General features: G+C 38.0%; 2 protein-coding genes across 2 annotated transcripts; both read right to left on the bottom strand.

Annotated features, from left to right (window-relative positions):
• Positions 1–925: 925 nt before the first annotated feature.
• LOC134846891 (casein kinase I-like) lies at positions 926–2,705 on the bottom strand. The gene has a single exon (XM_063864304.1). It carries the CDS (start codon positions 2,607–2,609, stop codon positions 1,182–1,184), a length of 1,428 nt encoding a protein of 475 aa, XP_063720374.1. The 5' UTR covers positions 2,610–2,705; the 3' UTR covers positions 926–1,181.
• An 8,497-nt stretch (positions 2,706–11,202) lies between these two features.
• LOC134846892 (casein kinase I-like) lies at positions 11,203–13,481 on the bottom strand. Its single transcript, XM_063864305.1, has one exon. It carries the CDS (start codon positions 13,446–13,448, stop codon positions 12,165–12,167), a length of 1,284 nt encoding a protein of 427 aa, XP_063720375.1. The 5' UTR covers positions 13,449–13,481; the 3' UTR covers positions 11,203–12,164.
• Positions 13,482–18,819: the final 5,338 nt, after the last annotated feature.

Below are 18,819 nucleotides of genomic sequence, written 5' to 3'. Positions count from 1 at the left end.
TTGGCAGGGGTTCGAATCCCTGAGGGGGGGGGGGGGGGTTGGTGGCGTCCGCCCCCCCCCCCCTAAATCCGCCCCTGGCTGTATATGTCATTGATTAAGTCCGCTGGAATTTATTATTTAATTTAATTCAGCTCAAGAATCCTTTTTGATTGACATTTTTTTGATAAAGCTAACACAATTTGAGAGCTCTCGATCATTAGGTTTTTCCTTCCGCAATATCTAAAAACTAAAACGTACTTTTAGAACTGAAATTCAATCAATTTTTTGCGCCATTTTTATTTTTGTAAGAGAGAGCGCTTCTTACCTTCCTTTTGACAATTTGATTTGAACTTAAAAAGAAATCAAAAATTAAGCCGCGAAAGATCACATTTGAGCGGGTTACAACTTCAAAATATTTTTATTTTAGAAAACTAAGGATCACGACCTAAATAGGTGTCTTCATTTTGTTCATTGGCACTTTCAAAACCCGTGCGGCAAAATGTCGCGATTTTCAGAACCAAATCCATGACAACCAGTAATCACGTGCTCACCATTCGCAGATCAAATTGCAAATTTTCGGGCAAATAGAGTAGGCGACATCTTGGGATACAGTCAAATGGAAATAAACATATTTATTTTCGATAAAAGCATTAACAAGGTCATTTTCTTAAGAAATCGCATAAATCTGAGTACCGCTAATTGAACCTTAGATGTTTCAAAACATTCGTCGATGGCGGGTAGAGCAGCTTTTAGCATAAAATCTTTCAACAAAATTTTCAATCCTGAATATACGAGCTCGCTCATCAGTTAGATTTTCAGAGAACAGTATTTTAAATGCTCGGCAAGTCAAATGGACACCTTTTTCAAAAGCAGTATTAAGTAAATTGTTTTCTTTGCAGATCTTTTTATTTTTTATTCACTAAAAAATTCAACTTCGAGCGAGTAATTTGACGAATACTAATGATATCTATTGAGTATTGCATTGCAGGTGTGTATGATGCATAATAAACAGACAGATAGTGGCGCGCAAAACGTTGACGTCATTTCTGCCAACTCAAAACTAGAAAGAAGAAGTGGCAACTAAGTTAGATAGGGAGCGTTGAAAAGTTCTAGAAAGTTCGTTCTTGCCGTCGTCCAAAAGCGTGAACTAAATACCACCGATGAACTTGTTTGTTTGTCCACTTTCATTGCGAGTTTGTTCATCATGTTCGTCGAGCTGGGGAGTTGGTCGCTCCTCTGTTTCGTTTGCTCTTTTTCTTTCGTATTTTGAACAGACAGCAGTTGATTTCCGAGCCGGTGTAGTCTAAATTCGGATTTGTGGAAGGATTGTTCACAGTCGCTGAGTCATGTCGTTCCGGCGATGTCAGATTTCCTCCGTCTCCCGTACTATGTCTTCCCCCACCCGAAACATCCGTGTGACCTCCCCCTCCCCATGAGGGTCTATTATGCACCCCTAATTGACCAGTGCCGCCTGCATTCTGAGCCCCGGATGAAGGTTTTTGCCACTGTGAATTGTGACGCTCTCTAGCTCCTTGAGGAATAATCATTCCAGAGATGCTTTCCATGGACGCTGATGGCGAAGGAATCGGAATCTCGCTCCAGTCGAAAACAGAGTCATCTTCGTATCCCTGGCGCTTGTACAAGCCTTGGAACAGTTTGATCAAATACTGGTAGTCCGGAGTCTCGAAGAAGTCCAACTTTCTAACGTACCTCAAATAAGTCGCAAACTCCTCGCATTGATTTTCGCACAGGACATCAATGGGAGTGTTTCGCTTCGTCTCTCCGATTTTATGGTAGCGTTCCTTAAGTGTCTCTGCTTTCAATCCTTGCCAGGGTAAAGATCCTCGAAGAAAATACAGCAACATATGACCTAACGCTTCCAAGTCATCGCGACGACTTTGCTCCTTTCCCAAGTGTGTATTGATACTCATGTATCTAGCTGTTCCCGTGAGACTCTTGTGCTCTCTGTAGGGAATATGTTTGTTGGTCTCCGGATCAATGTACTCTTTGGCCAGACCGAAGTCTATTATGTGAATCAAGTTTTCCTTCTGGGTGCTTTTGCGGCCGATCAAAAAGTTCTCTGGCTTTATGTCGCGGTAGATTAGATGTTTCTCATGGAGATACTGTATTCTGGAAATTAACTGGATTGCAATCATTATGACTGTTTTGAGAGAGAACCTTCGATGACAGAGGTCAAACAGATCCTCCAGCGACTTGCCCAGCAGTTCTAGCACCATTGCGTTGTACTTGTTGCAGGGTCCGAAATAAAACACCTGTGGCACTCCTTCGTGGATCCCAAGTTGTTTGTAGTACCTGTATTCCAAATGAAGCTGAGGCGCTCTAGACTTCATCGGCTCCAACTTTATTGCAACTATCTCTTTCGTGTACATATTCATGCCTATTCTCAGCTCGCCAAAATTACCACAGCCTATTTTCTTTCCCACTCTATAATTCGGTCCCACCATCAACGGCCCGGTTGACCCTTGACTTCCTCCGGTCGAGCTTCCGGGGGTGGAGCCGGTGGTTCCGACATTGCCACGTGCAGTGCCTGGCCCTCTGTTTTGTGACGACGCTGATCTCCTGGTTCTGTCCTGTGATTGGCTACTGGCTGGTGGCACACCTTGAGTCATATTTTAAAAGGGGTGAAAGAGGACAGCTTGGGCCAAGTCGAGAATTTGTACTGAATAATTTCTGGTCTCATCCGAACTGAACCAAGAAATTCATTATGACCTGAAATGGACATCAATTTCAAGATTGACGAGAATCGTGCATCAAATCTAAGTTTACAATTCCAGTTTAACCATTGCCAAAATGAAACTCAAATAACACATTAATAGAGATCAATCAGTGAAACAAACCACCGCTACACTAATTGCATCGGCACAAGGTTCCGACCACAGATAATTTTGAAAATAATAAAAATTAGATTTTTTCTTCAAATTGTTGTTTGTTTGTGAGAGAACGGAGAGAGACTGAAAAAAGCTGAAGCGTAAAAATTTTAATGTCTACTGTTATTTTGAGAATTTTCATGCAGGAAAAGAGCTAACTGAAGCTCCAAAAACTAGTTCTTGCTGCAAAAAAAATAAAAACTATTTTTGTAGTTAAAATAATTCGCACCATTTTTTGTAGTTTAAATAACAGCTAATCTCTAGTCGCCCTTGACTCACTGAACTTTCCCACTGTTAAATTGGCTAAGCAAAATCAATTTTTTGTCTCATTTAAAATTAATTCTCCATTCATCGAGGATTGTGAATTCAAGAACAAGCAAGCACAGAATGTTCCGACACATTCATGAGAATACAAACAAAATTTCTTCTTTTCTTTAAATTTGGGTGTAGTTTTTTGTGCGCGGTGAGATGAGAACAGTAGAAAATTAATAATATAGGCATAATCGACAGCAGTGTATTCTAAAAATGAAATACAATCACAATTTTTTTTTTAATCTAAAATTTCTTTGTTTCCACATTAAAGTTTAAAAACATTTTTACTGCCAAAGATGTGCGAAATGAAGCTTAAAGAGCTGGTTCTCTATTTTCGGCTACATCTCGGATTCTATCTGTGACCTAGACATTATGATTATCACACACTAACCATTGATCCACGGACACTTATACATCACAAACACTGGCCACAAATAAAGCAGAGAACAGATGCTATGAAATTTCCAATGCTACAGATCGTGACTACAGCAAAAGTGCAACCAAATAACCAAACACTTTTATTTGCGAGTTAGCTTATATAAAAAAGAAGGTCTGTACTAATACACTAATGTTCGCAAGCTTGCTAGTGTAAATAAAAATTTTACTGCCAAAGAAGCGCTAAACTAAGCTTACAACGCTAGTTTTCTTATTAGTAAACTCAATCTTATTTTAGCCTAAGGACAAATTATTATACACATAGGCAAACCTGAGCTTTGCGCCAATCAATTGCGATATAAAAATGAATTACTATGATTAAAAGCAAATGCAAAAAAAAATCAAACATTGAAGAAAAAAACTTTAAAAAAATTATTTTGCCAGAACTTTTAAAATAAAAATTGCCATTACAAAAAATTCATGGAACAAAATTACCTGCACCATAAGAAACTTTACAAGGCGATTCGGAACCTTCGAAAAAAGCCGAACTGTTTTCAAAGTCATTTCTGCGAGACTAAACCGACAAACATAAGCAGAAAGAAAATAATTTGAAACAGCCGAAAAATTTCAGATAGCAAAAAACAGGTCCCAACTGGAATCGAACCGGTCCCGGGCTTTGTTGTCTCAAAGATATGTGCTATAGCAACTTGGGAGAAAGCTGACCCAAAATGAGTCGGGCTACGGGAACTAAGCCGAACAAAAATAAACAGACGGACGATGGTCCGAAACAGCGCAAAATTTCTAGTTTGCAAAAAAAACAGGTCCAGACTGGATTCAAACCACAATTCTTAGCCATCTCAAACAATTGTGCTAACTATTCCAGATTCGCTGTATGGTAGACTTTTCTGATCCTAACATACTGAAATTGAAGTCACTAAATAACAAATTGGCTCAATTACCGAAATTTACCGACCAATTTTTTTCGACACCTTTTTGGAACTTACGTAATAGCCGATGCAGTTTGCAAAAATAATGCCATAACAAACTGCCAGTAAAAAAATTAAAACCGTGTGCCTTTCAATGAAGTTTTTTCGCTCAGAGACTAGATTTGCTCTGCACAGAGGATAAGTTGTAACCCAACAAAATAGTCAATCAAAAAAAGGCTGAAGTCAAAAATTCAGAAACGAATTCAGTCATTCAGGTTCGAAGCAACAAGCTGTATATAAAAAGCGGTTGTAAATTAGCTACTTTAAATGGATTTTCTTTCTATGCAAATCGCAACCTTCCGAAAGAGCAGAGCTTGAAAATATTATTTGAAAACCCGCATCAAAGCTTGTGTTTCCGAAAAATTGTGCATTTTAGCTTGAAAAGCTATCAGAAAATGTATCATTTATGTTTGATTAAAAAGTACAATCACAAACTCTATGAAATCAGACCAAAGCCATTTTCTGCAAAAATTTGGACAAATTAAGATGTTCATTTTGATGATATCCTACGCTCTTTAGCAGCCTGGCTAACTATCGGTTTATTCGGTTTGATTTAAATAATTAGGATAAAAATGAGAAGGGTGAAGGACGAAAAAGTTTGAGAGGGGTGAAGGACGAAAGGGCGAATGGAGCCGGTACCGAAAAAAAAACAATAAAAAACGGTGTGATTTCAGATATGCCAACAAACTTTAAGTCGGACAGATTCGAAAACAACCTCAGATTAAAACCTTTTCAGTATTGATTTAGATTTTAACGAAATTCAGCGAGCTAAAGCATGCTGAAAAACAAAGGAATTTTTTCAAGCGACATGTCGCCATGCAAAATAAAACAGAGGCGAAAAGCTTCAATCTGCTTGCATTCAGAATGAATGACAAAGACCAAAAAATACATTGAATAGTCGGAAAATGTGAAATATATCTAATATTTGCAAAGTTGTTCCTACTGAATCAGATTTTTAATTCAACTTTGCGAAGTATAAAAAACGACACATTTCGACGTTTTAACGTAACGTATTTTTTATCGGTGCGTGTGAATGCAAAGAGAGTGGAGCTCTTTCCCCTCTGTTTTTACATAGTTCTTCTTGAATGTTTTTTTTTAAGTTCAAATCGTCTTTGTAGAAGCACTGATGGTTCGAAAAACCTGTCTCACCAGTTTAACGATGATTAAGGAATTATATGGAAAAAAAACAGCATGAACTAATTTTTTCAAACTTTTGTAATCAAATTGACTCATTCCTCATATTTGAGCCAAATTGTCAGAACATTTTGATAGACAATTGATAGCCTGAACGTAGCGCATGGATCAACAAAATAAACTTTCAACAAGCTTTGAGGACAGCTGATCCCTACAAACAGCTTTGGGGCCCGGTTCAATTTGAACTCCGCAAACATAACCGGAAACAAAAATGAGGAGAATGAAGGTGAAAAAGCAAAAATCATCAGAGCAAATTTGAATGAGAAAAAAAAACTGCAAAACAAAGACATCAGACAGTGTTAAGGGACTTTTCGAACTTTTATATTTTTTAGTCCCATCAACACAGACCAAGCGGAACTTCGTTTAACAAAAAAAATTCTACGGAGCCAAGCCAGCGTCTGTCGCCATATATGTGGTTGGAACCACTTTAAGTCTAGCGGTTTTCAAAAGCTCAGAGAGCACGACAAAGATTTTCACTATCAATCTAAGAATGAATCTTATATACTACCCCCTCATGGGACTAAAAACTTTAAGCTTACTCGCCAGCCCGCTACAAATCCCCCTCCAACAATAAACTCTCACCCAGTGATCACACCTCCCCTTGTAGCCTATCAAACTCTGACTTCGCGTCCGTAACGAGGTTTTTCAAAAACAAATTTAAAATTGAAAAATAGCACTTCCTCGCTTGGACCCAATTACTCAATTACTAAAAAGGTCCGTGTTCGAGAGGAAGGGACTCTTTCCAACCTTTTTATAATTCCCTTCTATAAGGAGAACTAGAAATAGTGAAAGACCGAATTTTAGGGGCGCAATGCGTACAACTAAAGGCCAGGAACCAAAATCTTTGTATCATAATTTTCTACACCACTCCCCAACCTAGCTGCCCCCAAAGACTTCAAAGCCTTTATTACAGCTTTTCTCATCTGATGAAAACAGAATCGTTCTCGGTGACGATAATGCCCTCTCCAATATCACCGAAGACCAACATGGGGCCAGACTCGGAGCAAAAATACTGAACTTACCTTTACCCCCACTAGACGAATATCATCAAACTGGGCTCCCATAGGATAGTTACATGTGAGCATCCTCGGGTCTTTCCCTATCCTCGGGTCTTTCCCTGGCCTCGCCGTCTATTTTATTAAATCTTCCAAGGCAAACAATTTTAAAGGTAAGCTTAGAGCATCTCCCAATATTAATTCCGATTATAAGTGCCGAAGATATACCGTTCGCCGCAAACTTTTTCTACTTTTAGGAAGGCAGACTAAAAATTTAACTAAAAAAATTGAGATTTCAGTGAAAAAACTGGCGCAGCACGGTGTACACGCCGCGGAACTGAACTTTATTGACACGATATTTGCTGCAGAATGTCGTCATATACCCGCTGGCCGTAATTGTTTTTAATTCTAGCCCTCAATGAGTTTATAAAGAAACTTGCTCACTAGAGAGATCATATCAGACTTTTCAACCCATCGGACCCTTTCTTAAATGTTTTATACAAAAAGATCACGGCCAAAACTTCTAAAGAAGAAAAGAGAAGGCGAGAATTCCTCCAGAATTTTAATCATCATACGTCCTCCAGTAAATTCTGGAAAGTGTCCCAATCATTAGATGGCAGCAAGTATCTGGTAGGAAACCATTCAATTACTTTTAATGACAAAATTTTTTTACGTGCAATATACTAATTGAAAACCCACTAAAGCAGAAAAAATCGAAAAGCAGCTAATGAGAAAAGCCCTCAAACTTAGAACCGAAGGCTCACTAAGTTTTATTCTTCTAAAATATGAGAATAACATCAATGCGGCAAAGCCCTTAAAAACATAACCGGATGGTCTATGCACCGACCGCCTAATGCACATCGGACCAATAGCCATAGCCTTTTTAACAGACATTAATCTTTTAAATTTCATTATTTCTTTCTCTTATTAAAATCCAGTACATTAGAGAAAATTCGTAAGTGGTACCCCAACCAAAACGAACATGTCATAGTTTCAAACTCCCTTGCACAGTGTAGATTTTAAGTCAACTGTCAAAAATGAAGAACTTTTAATCAATTCCACCCATACCAAACTTCAATATAATCAGCCATTGCACCATCCTGGATCTCCTTCATGGCACCAGCGTACCGAAAACCTACTTAAGAACTTTTCCCACTACCTGGGTGGACGTCAATCAAAAGTTATGTACAGGGACGCTTTGTCAGCACCTAGGATTGTTCGTAAAGGCGTCCCTCCAGACTCAGTCTAATCAACAACACTTTTCTTATTTTTACGTCGATGACGCTCCACTCTCGCCCCCAGATGTAACACTGCGCTCGTACGCAGATGAATTCCCGCCGTTTTCTAAGTCGAGCAATTACTTAACCGCCTCATCAATCTCATCCAATTCTCTAACTAAGTTGCACAAACTTTTCGGCTATGAGTGACTTGTTCTTTCTTATAAAAGTTCGGCCAGCTTTTTTTAAACAATGTCCCTAAGTTTCGCAGAACATTGTACGCGAACATCCTCAAAAGCTGCCCGCATGTTATCGATCATAAAGTCTCTATCCGGAACTTCTTGCCGCCAGTCAAAGAAACTTCACTGGTTACTCTAAAAGCATTGGTAAGATCAATTTAAGATTATCCGAGCCCTGCCAGGTCCCACGCTGCCAGAAAATTTTCTTTAAACAAACTACAAAACATCAAAATACTGCTCTCCGCGTGACAACAGGGTGCACAAAAATGAGCGCAAGGACACATTTACACTCGGAATGTAAACTTTTAAAAGTGGACCAAAACCATCAAATGGCGTCGCAGTTCGAGCTCAAGACTTTCGTTCTTTTCAATCCGCATTTTTTATCATCATTATCTCGAACACCAACGGAACATCCGCCCTTCGGTGCTTTAATTTCAAACCCTTGAAACGGACACTATCTTATCCGAAACTAAAACTCTTACGCCTTTCAAAAACTTTAGTGAACGAAGTTCTTCCAATTTTACCTATCTTAAATAGCTTCACAAACAAATACACACTTGAGTTAGACAGGCCATATCAGATGGAGGACCCACGAACGTTCTGCCCCGAAGACCGTATTAAAAATCCCAACCGAATAATCCCTCCCTCGTTCCACTGGGATCCCTCCCCGAGTTGAGATCTGGATATACCCATTTCTTCAATACGTACCTGAATCGAATTGACTCCAAAGCTCCCCGAAACGATCTAGATTGCTCTTCCGCATACCACTTTTCATCGTTTTAACTGTTCCCAGAACATTTTTTTTTACCGCAATAGACTTGTGGCTTCGTTGCGAAGTTTTTGAGGCTTTGTGTGGGCATGCCGGACACGTCCTCTCGAGGCTGAAAACAACAGCATCTTCGCACCATTTGCGATTTATCAAAAACATAGAATGGCAAGCTACCCGACCGAAAAAAAAATGGTTTTGAACAAATCAAAAGCACTCAACCAAAAATTTTGAACCTGTCTCATACTAATTTAATTTTGGAAAAACGCATTCAGAAAAAAAGAATTGTCAGCGGCAAACTAGCAATGAAACAAAATTAATGAATCAGTAACTAAGAGGCCAAAACTAAGACGATCGTTGAGCCGGAAAAATCGTCATAAAACATTTCGAGCAACAAAATGTTTCAAAACCCTCCTAAAAAAATTATCATCTCTTTGTAAACAACGCAATTTGAATTTAGAAACAAGTTTATAAATGAAAAATACTTGATCCCGCTTACAATTTCCATTGTAAAAATACTTGATTCCGAAAAATACTTGATTCTCATTTGATCCCGCTTACAATTTCCAAGCGTGAAAAGCTACTTTTTACATATCTTTGAATAAACGGTAGCGTTTTTGATACAATAGCGTCGTTCTTAGGGAAGTTTGGCTTGGCTGATAGACGTGTTTTCGTCAAACGAAAATCATAAGAGACAAATTATGAAATTATGCAATGTTTCATTTGTTTGGTATCGCAAGTGGTACGAAGCTCTGCTTCACCTCTGTGTTGTGTTTTCAAATTCATTCGCGAATGATTTTGAAAAAACAAGACAGAGGTGAAGCAGAGCTTCGTACCACTTGCGATACCAAACAAATGAAACATTGCATAATTCATCTCTTATGGTTCTCGTTTGACGAAAACACCTCTATCAGCCAAGCCAAACTTTCCTAAGAACGACGCTATATTATCTAATTATTCCGCTAAAACAAACCGAAACAATTTAGACCGAATAAGGCTTTCAAGAGAAAACAACGAAAGCAAACAAAGCAAATCCAGGGCTAGTAGTTGTACTGTATAAAGAAAAAACAAAAACACATGCAACTGCAATGAAAAAAAGCTAAAATCATTCGAAAACCCCTTTTTATCCAAAATTAAAGACCTAAATTCGACAACTGATGTGTCTTTACTTGAAATCGTCGGCTAAAAACCCAGGAATTTTTTTTGCATTTGTTATTAAAATCAGTTACCCAAAACACAAGACGGATTCATTAGCAAATTAATTTTATTTCTTTCTCATAACTAATAGACGACGAAAATGAGAAAACTGAACTTTCGGTCAAAATATAATGATTTACGTCAAAATGATTTATGTCAAAATTACCAAAAAAACTTTCTTCAAAATCTTAAAATTATGCGTAAACGTCTCACGCGTAAACGTTGAGGCCAAATGTAATGGACAAGTCAAGAAAGTTGATTTTATCAAATGATTCAAAGGATTTTGTTAACTTTTAGTTAAGTTAATAATCTGGAAAATAAACAGCGGGAAAAATCAAAACGCCAAAATAAAAAAAAACAATGTAAAATATCAAAAAAAAAAACAATAACTGAATGACTTAAAATTCATATGTTTCATTAACACTTACAAAATTACAATGACAACGGGGAACTATTTGAGCCTTTTCCGGTCAAGAATTGTCAGAGATCCAGATTCTGCATACTAGATGAAATTTCACTACATAGGTTAAGAAAAATAAGCGATATTCAAAAATTTTCAATTAAAAAACTGGTCGAAAACTGATCCAAGGCAGATTCATGAACTTCCAGCTCGCTTTTGCAAAAAAAAAAACATACAAGACACCTTTATAAAATCTTGCATCTAACAATTTTACTAGCATTTTTTACTAGCAGAGCACCTACAAAACTACAGCTTTCAGTAAAATCGCTTCTGCTAAATTAAATCACTATATGAATTGCTGCTCCCTTTAGTTAACTATCACAACCATGTCTACAAACTCTCATTAAACACTACGTTAGCTAATTGACAGAATCTCGTTTCTGTGCTTCAGAACTGTTACGATCTCATTGACGTATGACTCGAGTTGCTGATTATTGTTTGCTGATTGGAAGATTTGCAGTTTCATTCGTATTCTAATTCTTATTCAGCACAGTCTAAACATGTGACGTAAAAGCTACTATTTGCTATCAGTTACGCGAATGTTTTTTTATTTTTCAGTTGCGTTGACAGTTAAAAGCTTCGAAAAACAACAGGACGTTGAGAAAATTTATTCTGAATAAAGAAAATTAAGCTGATAAAAATAGAAAATAGGAGCACATTAGAGTTGGTTTGCTATTAGCACAAGCTAACAATGAAAATAACTACTAATAACATTTGTTTAATTGAAATAAACGGCTGACATGGATATCGTTGTTTTATTTTGAACGGATAGAAGACGGACTACTGGACGCAATAAATGAACAAAACAAGGAAAGTTAGGAGGAGACCAAGTAAAACTATCACACTCTCCCCATAAAAACAACATTTAAACGTTAGCCTCCTTCAGTTGTTCGGCCATAATCAGGACGAAACCCGATGTGCAACTAGTGCATTGATTAGCTGAACTTAAAACTGCGGAATAATAAAAAAAAAAACTTCTCTTGAGTTCATTCAGGATGGTATTTTCGTGTTCTCAGGGGAGCGTTAGATAGTAAACTTGATTCAAGTTTAGTGCATGTATGATAGTAGTGGGTGCCAGCTACCAGCATAAAGCGTCCTTAAACAGAACGTTTGATGGCTTCTGAAATGTAATATTTATATTACAGCTGATTAGGCTCAACGAAACATCAAATAAATCTAACTAATTTCTTTTATTTTACGACGGCAAGTGATAAGCTGAGAACATCTTCAAAATCCCATATGAGATGATTTTGGACGTTTTCTTTCTCAGCGTTCGGCTGAAGAAACATTTTAGGCTAATTTTTGTGGTCCGAAAGAAGGAATAAGTTTTAATCAAAATTAGACAAATCAAAACCATCAAAACGATCTACTGCAATCATAAGATGTGTAGTTGCTGCGCTAGCTGATTCTTGAACGAGGAATTTCAGAAAGTTGTTGACAGCATAAATTGACGATTTTTCGATAACTAATTGACAAAATATTTTCAGCAAATGCGCTTTAGCTCAACAGAAGAACCTAATGGTAGATAGTCCTATACTTGATTCGTGAATGGAAGCTCAGCGAATCCTGTTGTTTTCGGCCGTTGAGCTCTTCCTTCTGTTTTTTCTCTTCTTTTTGATCTTGAAGAGACAGCAGTTGATCTCCGAGTCAATCTCACCCCCATTTGGTCCACTGGGGTTGGTTCCTACCCTCGATCCATCAGTTCTCTGAGGAACCAACTTTGATTCACCGCGTGACGTTTCCGTGTTTCTTGGGGGTTGCTCATGAGGCTGATTATTTGGGTACTTTGAGGCCTGTCTCGGATCAAGAGGGAAGCCCGTTGCTGGTTTGTTAGGGGGGTAGCCCGAGCGGGGACGATTCGCAGGGAAATTTTCCTCGATGACAGAAGGACTCGGAGATGGTGTCTGAATAAGACTCCAGTCAAAAATCCTGTCATTTTCAAATCCTTTCCGGTCAAATAGGCGTTGAAACATGTTAATCAGATACTCGTAATCTGGAGTTTCGAAAAAATCGAGCTTTCTGACATACCTCAAGTATGTGGAAAACTCATCGCATTGGTTTTCGCATAAAACGTCAATAGGAGTATTTCGTTTAGTTTCTCCAATCTTTTGGTACCTTTCTTTTAATGTATCTGCTTTAAGACCCTGCCACGGCAGAGAGCCTCGAAGAAAGTACAGCATCATATGACCAAGTGCTTCCAAGTCATCTCGACGACTCTGCTCTTTTCCCAAGTGTGTATTGATACTCATGTACCTAGCGGTTCCTGTTAAACTCTTATGCTCGCGGTAAGGGATATGCTTGTTTGTTTCTCTATCCATGTACTCTTTGGCCAATCCAAAATCAATTATGTGGATTATGTGTTCTTTTTTGGAGCTCCTTCTCCCGACTAAAAAGTTTTCAGGTTTTATATCTCTGTAAATGAGGTGTTTTTCATGAACGAACTGAAGACGTTGGATGAGCTGAATAGCTATCATTAGCACTGTTTTCAAGGAAAATTTTCGATCGCACAAATCAAACATGTCTTCCAGAGATTTTCCGAGCAGATCCATAACGAGTGCTTGGTGCTGATTACATGGTCCAAAATAGTGAACACAGGGTAGTCCTTCGTAACTCCCCATCATTCTATAATAGCGATTTTCTAAATGAAGTTGAGGAGCACGAGATTTCCGATTCTCCAACTTGATCGCTACTGTTTCCTTCGTGTACAAGTTTACACCAATTCTCAATTCGCCAAAGTTTCCAGATCCTATTTTTTTTCCAACTCTGTAGTTGGGTCCAACCATCAATGGGCCGGATCCCGGGGCATTAGACCCTGCACTAGATCCTCGAGTATCTACCATTGTGATACGCTTGCTAGTAATTCATTTTGACTGAAAACTTCAGAAGGTGAAAAATTACATTAAACATGTCAACTAAATTTTTAATGGAAATCTCGTGCTTCATTCGCAAAACCAATTGATGAAAAAGCAAAAGGATATATATTTCTTTGGACCAAGTCACGGAGTGACGGAAGGGATTTATGGCACAGGGCGGAGATTTTGCACCCAGCTTTTTTTTGCATCTCAAAGAAAAATCGTAAAGCGTAACGGGTAGTATCATCCTAAAAATCTTTCAACAGAGATACGAATTCCAATGATAAAACGTCAGTCACTGGAATTCGTATTAAAAGACAAGTTTAATCGACGGAGAGATATAACTGCAATTAAAAATTTAATTTAAAAATGGAATGAAGTAGCACCAGCAGGGAGGGAAAAAGCACAGGAAAAGAAAAAAAAGAGATCCTCAAACTGCACAAGACTAGAAGGCTCGACTGATGACCATAGTGGCGTTTCCTCTCATGAGGCACACGGAGAAAGTTTTGGAGAAGGAGGCGCACTGATGCCAGAATGGGAGTATTGCCAGAATGGGAGGGTGCACTAAGACTCTTCATGTTAAAATGTTTGTTGTGTGAATCGGCCGAAACCTCTAGTCGCCTTCTGTTAAAATGCGGGTATTGCGTGAATCGGTGGGCTATCTTGAGCAAAAGTTTAGCTTGTTTTGTATGTTTACCTTGGGGACCTCATCAATCTTATTGTAAGAGAAGAATTGACAAAAAAAAAAGAATGAAAGACATAGAAAGTGGAGAAATCAAAGTCCTTCAATCAAAAGTAACTACGTAAAAGCATTAGAACCAAAGCATAGCTTTGTCGTGCGTGTGTGACATTCGACCAGAATGGCGCCAGAAGGCAACGAATTTTTATTATAACATCGGACTGGGAAGATTGACCGTTTTAGTGGATTAGCTGTACTAATTTGACAACTTGGCGAATTAGGAAAAATAATAATAGTAATAATAATAATAATAATAATAAACAAGAATTTAGAAAAAATAAATCCAAGGGAGTAAGCTCCCTTTCAGTTTTGGTCAAATCAAAAGTTTTAAAAGTTTAGTTTTCTAATGTTTTTACAGTTCATGCATCGGCAGTCAATTCTCCATAAGGGTTCCATAAGGGTTTCCATAATGATGAGCCATAACTTACAATAGGTACAACATATGACTTGTATGATTTTAATTTCATGGCCTTTGTTGTTATTTTGGAGATGTTTCTATTCACAGTGCATAATGCCTTCAGAGCTTTGGCAGATCTATTTGTAACATTTTCAGTCCAACTTAATGTGCTAGTGATTATAAGACCTAAATCTTTCATTTCTGCTGTTTCTTCAAGAACAGTTCCATTTACTTCAACTTTTGCATTTTCTTTCACACTGAGAATTTTGGTTTTTGACACATTTACTGCCATTGAATTCTTTACACACAAATTCCAAATTCTCTTCGCATCGATATTTAAAATTAATGGGTCATTTCAAACAATCTGTTATCGTCTTTGTAGCCAAAACTTGCTGACATTGCACAATCTGGTAGGTCATTTATATAGAGGATAAACATCAAAGGTCCGAGAATTGACCCCGGAGGCACACCACTGTGTACTGGTAATGGCTCGGATACTGCTTGTCCAATGCCAACGGTTTGATTTCTATCTGTTAGATAATTTTTTAGTAGCTTTAAACATTGTCCTGTGAAACCAAAGCTCCTAATTTTTCCAAGTATCATTGCGTGGTTCACCTCGTCGAATGCCTTTTGGAAATCTAGGTGGAGGCAAGCCAGGTAATTTGTTTCGATATTATCATAGTAAGTATATACTTCATGGAGATACTCAATGAGATTTGTAGCAGTAGATCGTTTTCGTCGGAAGCCGTGTTGTGAGTTTGAGATGCTGAATTTTACTGATGAAATCATTTTATCGAAAATTAATTTTTCTAACACCTTTGAGATAACCGTTAGCAGACTTATTGGTCGGTTGTTTGAGACAAGTTGCTTGTCTCCCTCTTTGAAGATAGGAACAATTTCGTTTATTTGGCTTTTTGATCATGTTAAGTAGCCAAGTTTATCACAGTTCAGTCATTAGATATGGGTTAAATGGGTTTTCATCAATGTATTGAGTTATTTTGTCCCAGTTTGCTTTCGAGAATGAGAATCCCTGGAAGCCATTGCGGTCATTCACTTCTTTTTCTCTGATGTAATCATTTTTGAAATTAAGTTGGGTTTTGCGTGGCAAGGAGGATGATCCGTTTTATACAAGGATGTGAGTCTATTGTCTTTTTTCATGAGAGTTAACAAATCTGGGTGGTTGCAGAGTATTACGTCGAGTTGTTCTTTTTCTTTTCCCGTTATCGTTTGTTCGAAGTTAAGTTCTGCAAGAGCGTCCAGGAAGGCCTGTTCGTCTTCCTCAGAGGAGATTAGGGTCGACCAGTCCGTTTGAGCAAAGTTGATGTCTCCAGTAATCATCACGTTTCTTACATTTAATTCTATTTGGTTTTGCCTAATAAAATACAGAAAACTCAATAGGTTGTTTGACGACCAGCGGTATTCGCTTCCTTTCGGGGCACAGTATATGCAAGCTATAATGACGAGGTTTTTTATCAAGAGCTTGACTATTAGGCAGTCATTGAAAGTTGAGGGTATGCAGTAGTGAGGTATTTCGTGGTTTATCCCAATTATAACACCTCCGTGGTTTGATTTGCCGTTAACGCTTTGCCTGTCATTCCTATGGATGCTAAATTTGTCAAGAAATATTGCTCCTGTCGTCACATTTTCAGTTAATCATGTCTCTGTTAGACAAATGATATCGTAGATTTTTTATATTGGTTGGCATTCGAGAAGATAGTTCTTCTAGAATGATCTAAGATGTTTCTGACTCGAATGGTCAGTTTGGCGTGACGTAATAAATTCGTTCCAAAATAAAGACACGTCAAGACCCTAAAATTTTGCTTTAACTTAATTGAGAGAAAATCAGAACGACGATTGTCGCGAATAGAACAAGACAGACAGATTTTCGTGAGAACGCAGCAATAGTAACGACTGAAATAACAATAGAAGCTGTCCGAATAGTAACGATTGTAACTGTACAATCGTTATTGAAAACTTCCCGAGAAACAGGATGGGTATTGGGACGACATTACCAGCCTTCCGGAGGGACGATAAGACCGCTCTTCGTTCGGATTCCAGAATCCGGAAGGGTCTAAGGGAGGAAACTAACTTCTTTTTATTAACTTTAAGCTTTCTGGAATGTCCTGAGTTGAATTCAATTAACATCGAATTCATTGTCAGAGTATGAATAGCAGGGAGTTGAGGGAAGGGGTTGATCAATCTCCGATGGATATGTTGATTTTTATTCACTGAACAATGACTACATCAATATAAAAAACAAGTAATAGCCCTGATTTTAGTAGTGACTTCGTGGTCTGGGGATACTGAGACCCAGCCATGAGCTCAATATTTTTACATGTAAGTAAGTTAATCTGAGCGTTCTGGCCGATAGCCCAAAACAGTAACGATTTTGTCGACCCGATGTTAGAAGGACCACACAAATATTTGGCTTTTGTAGAGACGGTTAAAAGCATTTAGAGCTGTGCCTAGACGCTAGCCAGTCGTTTTACAACCTAGCTTTTTTCCGTCGATATGTACTTCCGGTCGAATGTTACAGTGGCCTAGTAAAATACTCAATATATCGTCAGAATTTTTGGTTCCGTATAAGTTTTGATCTACAAAAAACCTGAGTATGAATGAAAAGAAAAGTGCACAAAATTGCTTTATATAGTTAACGAAATTCAAAAACTTCAAAAAACTTGAGAAAATATCAAAAACGAAACATTCGAACAGGAATAATTAGGTAATACTCGCCCGGAACTACATACCGAGCGAGAAAAACTAACTTATAAAACGGTTGGCTAGAGTTTCAACAGTCGTCTGCCTAAGTCACATATGAGGTTAAGAAGAATATGCCCTATAACCATTGGCTCAAGGGTCAGGGACACTATCTCTCGCGCTTTTATACCTCATTCAGTCGGAGCCAATTCGGTTCGCGTAAGATACGAGACTACAAAATCGTGTTACAGCTTAAAGGTCACTACGAAAATTCCCCCACTCATGGCTAGGTCTCTAATTACCTAAAACATGCGAACGTCATCAATAACAAGGTTGGAAGCTCTAATATACCATTTTTTTTATTGGACAGTGGACCTTCGATCCAGTTCAGATGGATCAACCTATGACTCACATTATCTCAACATAATCACATAAAATGCACTCAAGAAAATAAATTAAGTACTGTTATAGTGACACGACTTTAGAGTAAAGCAACTCTAGAAAGTTTTTGTAATAGATAGTTGTGAATCAAAAAGTTCAGTTTAATTAACCATTGGGCAGCGTGACTCGTCTGCCTGCCCAATCAAGATTTTTTCTCGCCCAGCGATGGTACTTTCTTAGGGCTTCGGGATGCTCTCTGTCAGGAACAAGACAGCTCTACTCGAATTGATGATTTCAGTAAAATTGCGAACGGCAATTTTACTCTGGTATGATTTTTTATCGACTTTCCCCCAATTCTGATTCAAGTTTTCTGATCACAATAACTTCTTATTTTTAGTTGATGCGAGAAACTTGAGCATGACATGATGGATTCGAATTTTTCAAAAAAAATTGTTTTCCCTAAAATCAAGGTTCAACTTCCAAATAATACTGACAGGCACAATCTAAATAGAGATGCTTTTTCAACCGTCTCTACACCAGCCAACTCAAGGAGGTTATCGTTAGATGGGGTTGACGAAATCATTTTTGCTTAAAGGCTATCAGCCGAGCCGCTCAAATTAACAAAATTGCATGAGAAAACAGTGAGCTCCTTGCTGGGTCTCAGTTTCCTCAGACGACGATGTCACTCCCAAAATTTGGGCTGTTATTTTATTACGATTTAGATACTATACTACTACTGTTTTTGTACAGTAGAGAAAATTACCTCAATCATCGGAGATGAATTGACACTTTCCCTCAACTCCCAGCTTCTCATTATGTGAAAATAAACTTAGATGTTATTAATTTCATTTCAGGATTTTCCAGGAAGCTAAAACTTTTTAAGTGTAAATTCTCCATTCCAAATTCCAACCAGAGACCATTTCGTTTTCTTCCATATCGCCAAAGAAGTTCCATTTGCGCAAACAGGAAAGGTTGCAATCCTTTCCGTCAGCTTTCCTGGCTCGTGAGATATGTCCAGTAATGATTGTGACTGTAAAATCAAAGCTTTGAAGGTTTTCTGTTCTTCAAATATCGATTGTTCGTTTTTCACGTTGCCGTGATGTTGGATGTCACAGATGCCGTCTAGTTTTCTAATAGTGAAAACT

Source organism: Symsagittifera roscoffensis, chromosome 5 (genome assembly GCF_963678635.1).
Source record: "Symsagittifera roscoffensis chromosome 5, txSymRosc1.1, whole genome shotgun sequence".
Taxonomy (NCBI): Eukaryota; Metazoa; Xenacoelomorpha; order Acoela; family Convolutidae; genus Symsagittifera; species Symsagittifera roscoffensis.
The sequence above is the reverse complement of the archived record's forward strand: the minus strand, read 5'-3'. Positions and strand labels throughout refer to the sequence as shown.

Excerpts from the sequence above, each read along its gene's own strand:
- LOC134846891 (XM_063864304.1), bottom strand. The coding sequence starts at position 2,609 with ATGACTCAAGGTGTGCCACCAGCCAGTAGCCAATCACAGGACAGAACC.
- LOC134846892 (XM_063864305.1), bottom strand. The coding sequence starts at position 13,448 with ATGGTAGATACTCGAGGATCTAGTGCAGGGTCTAATGCCCCGGGATCC.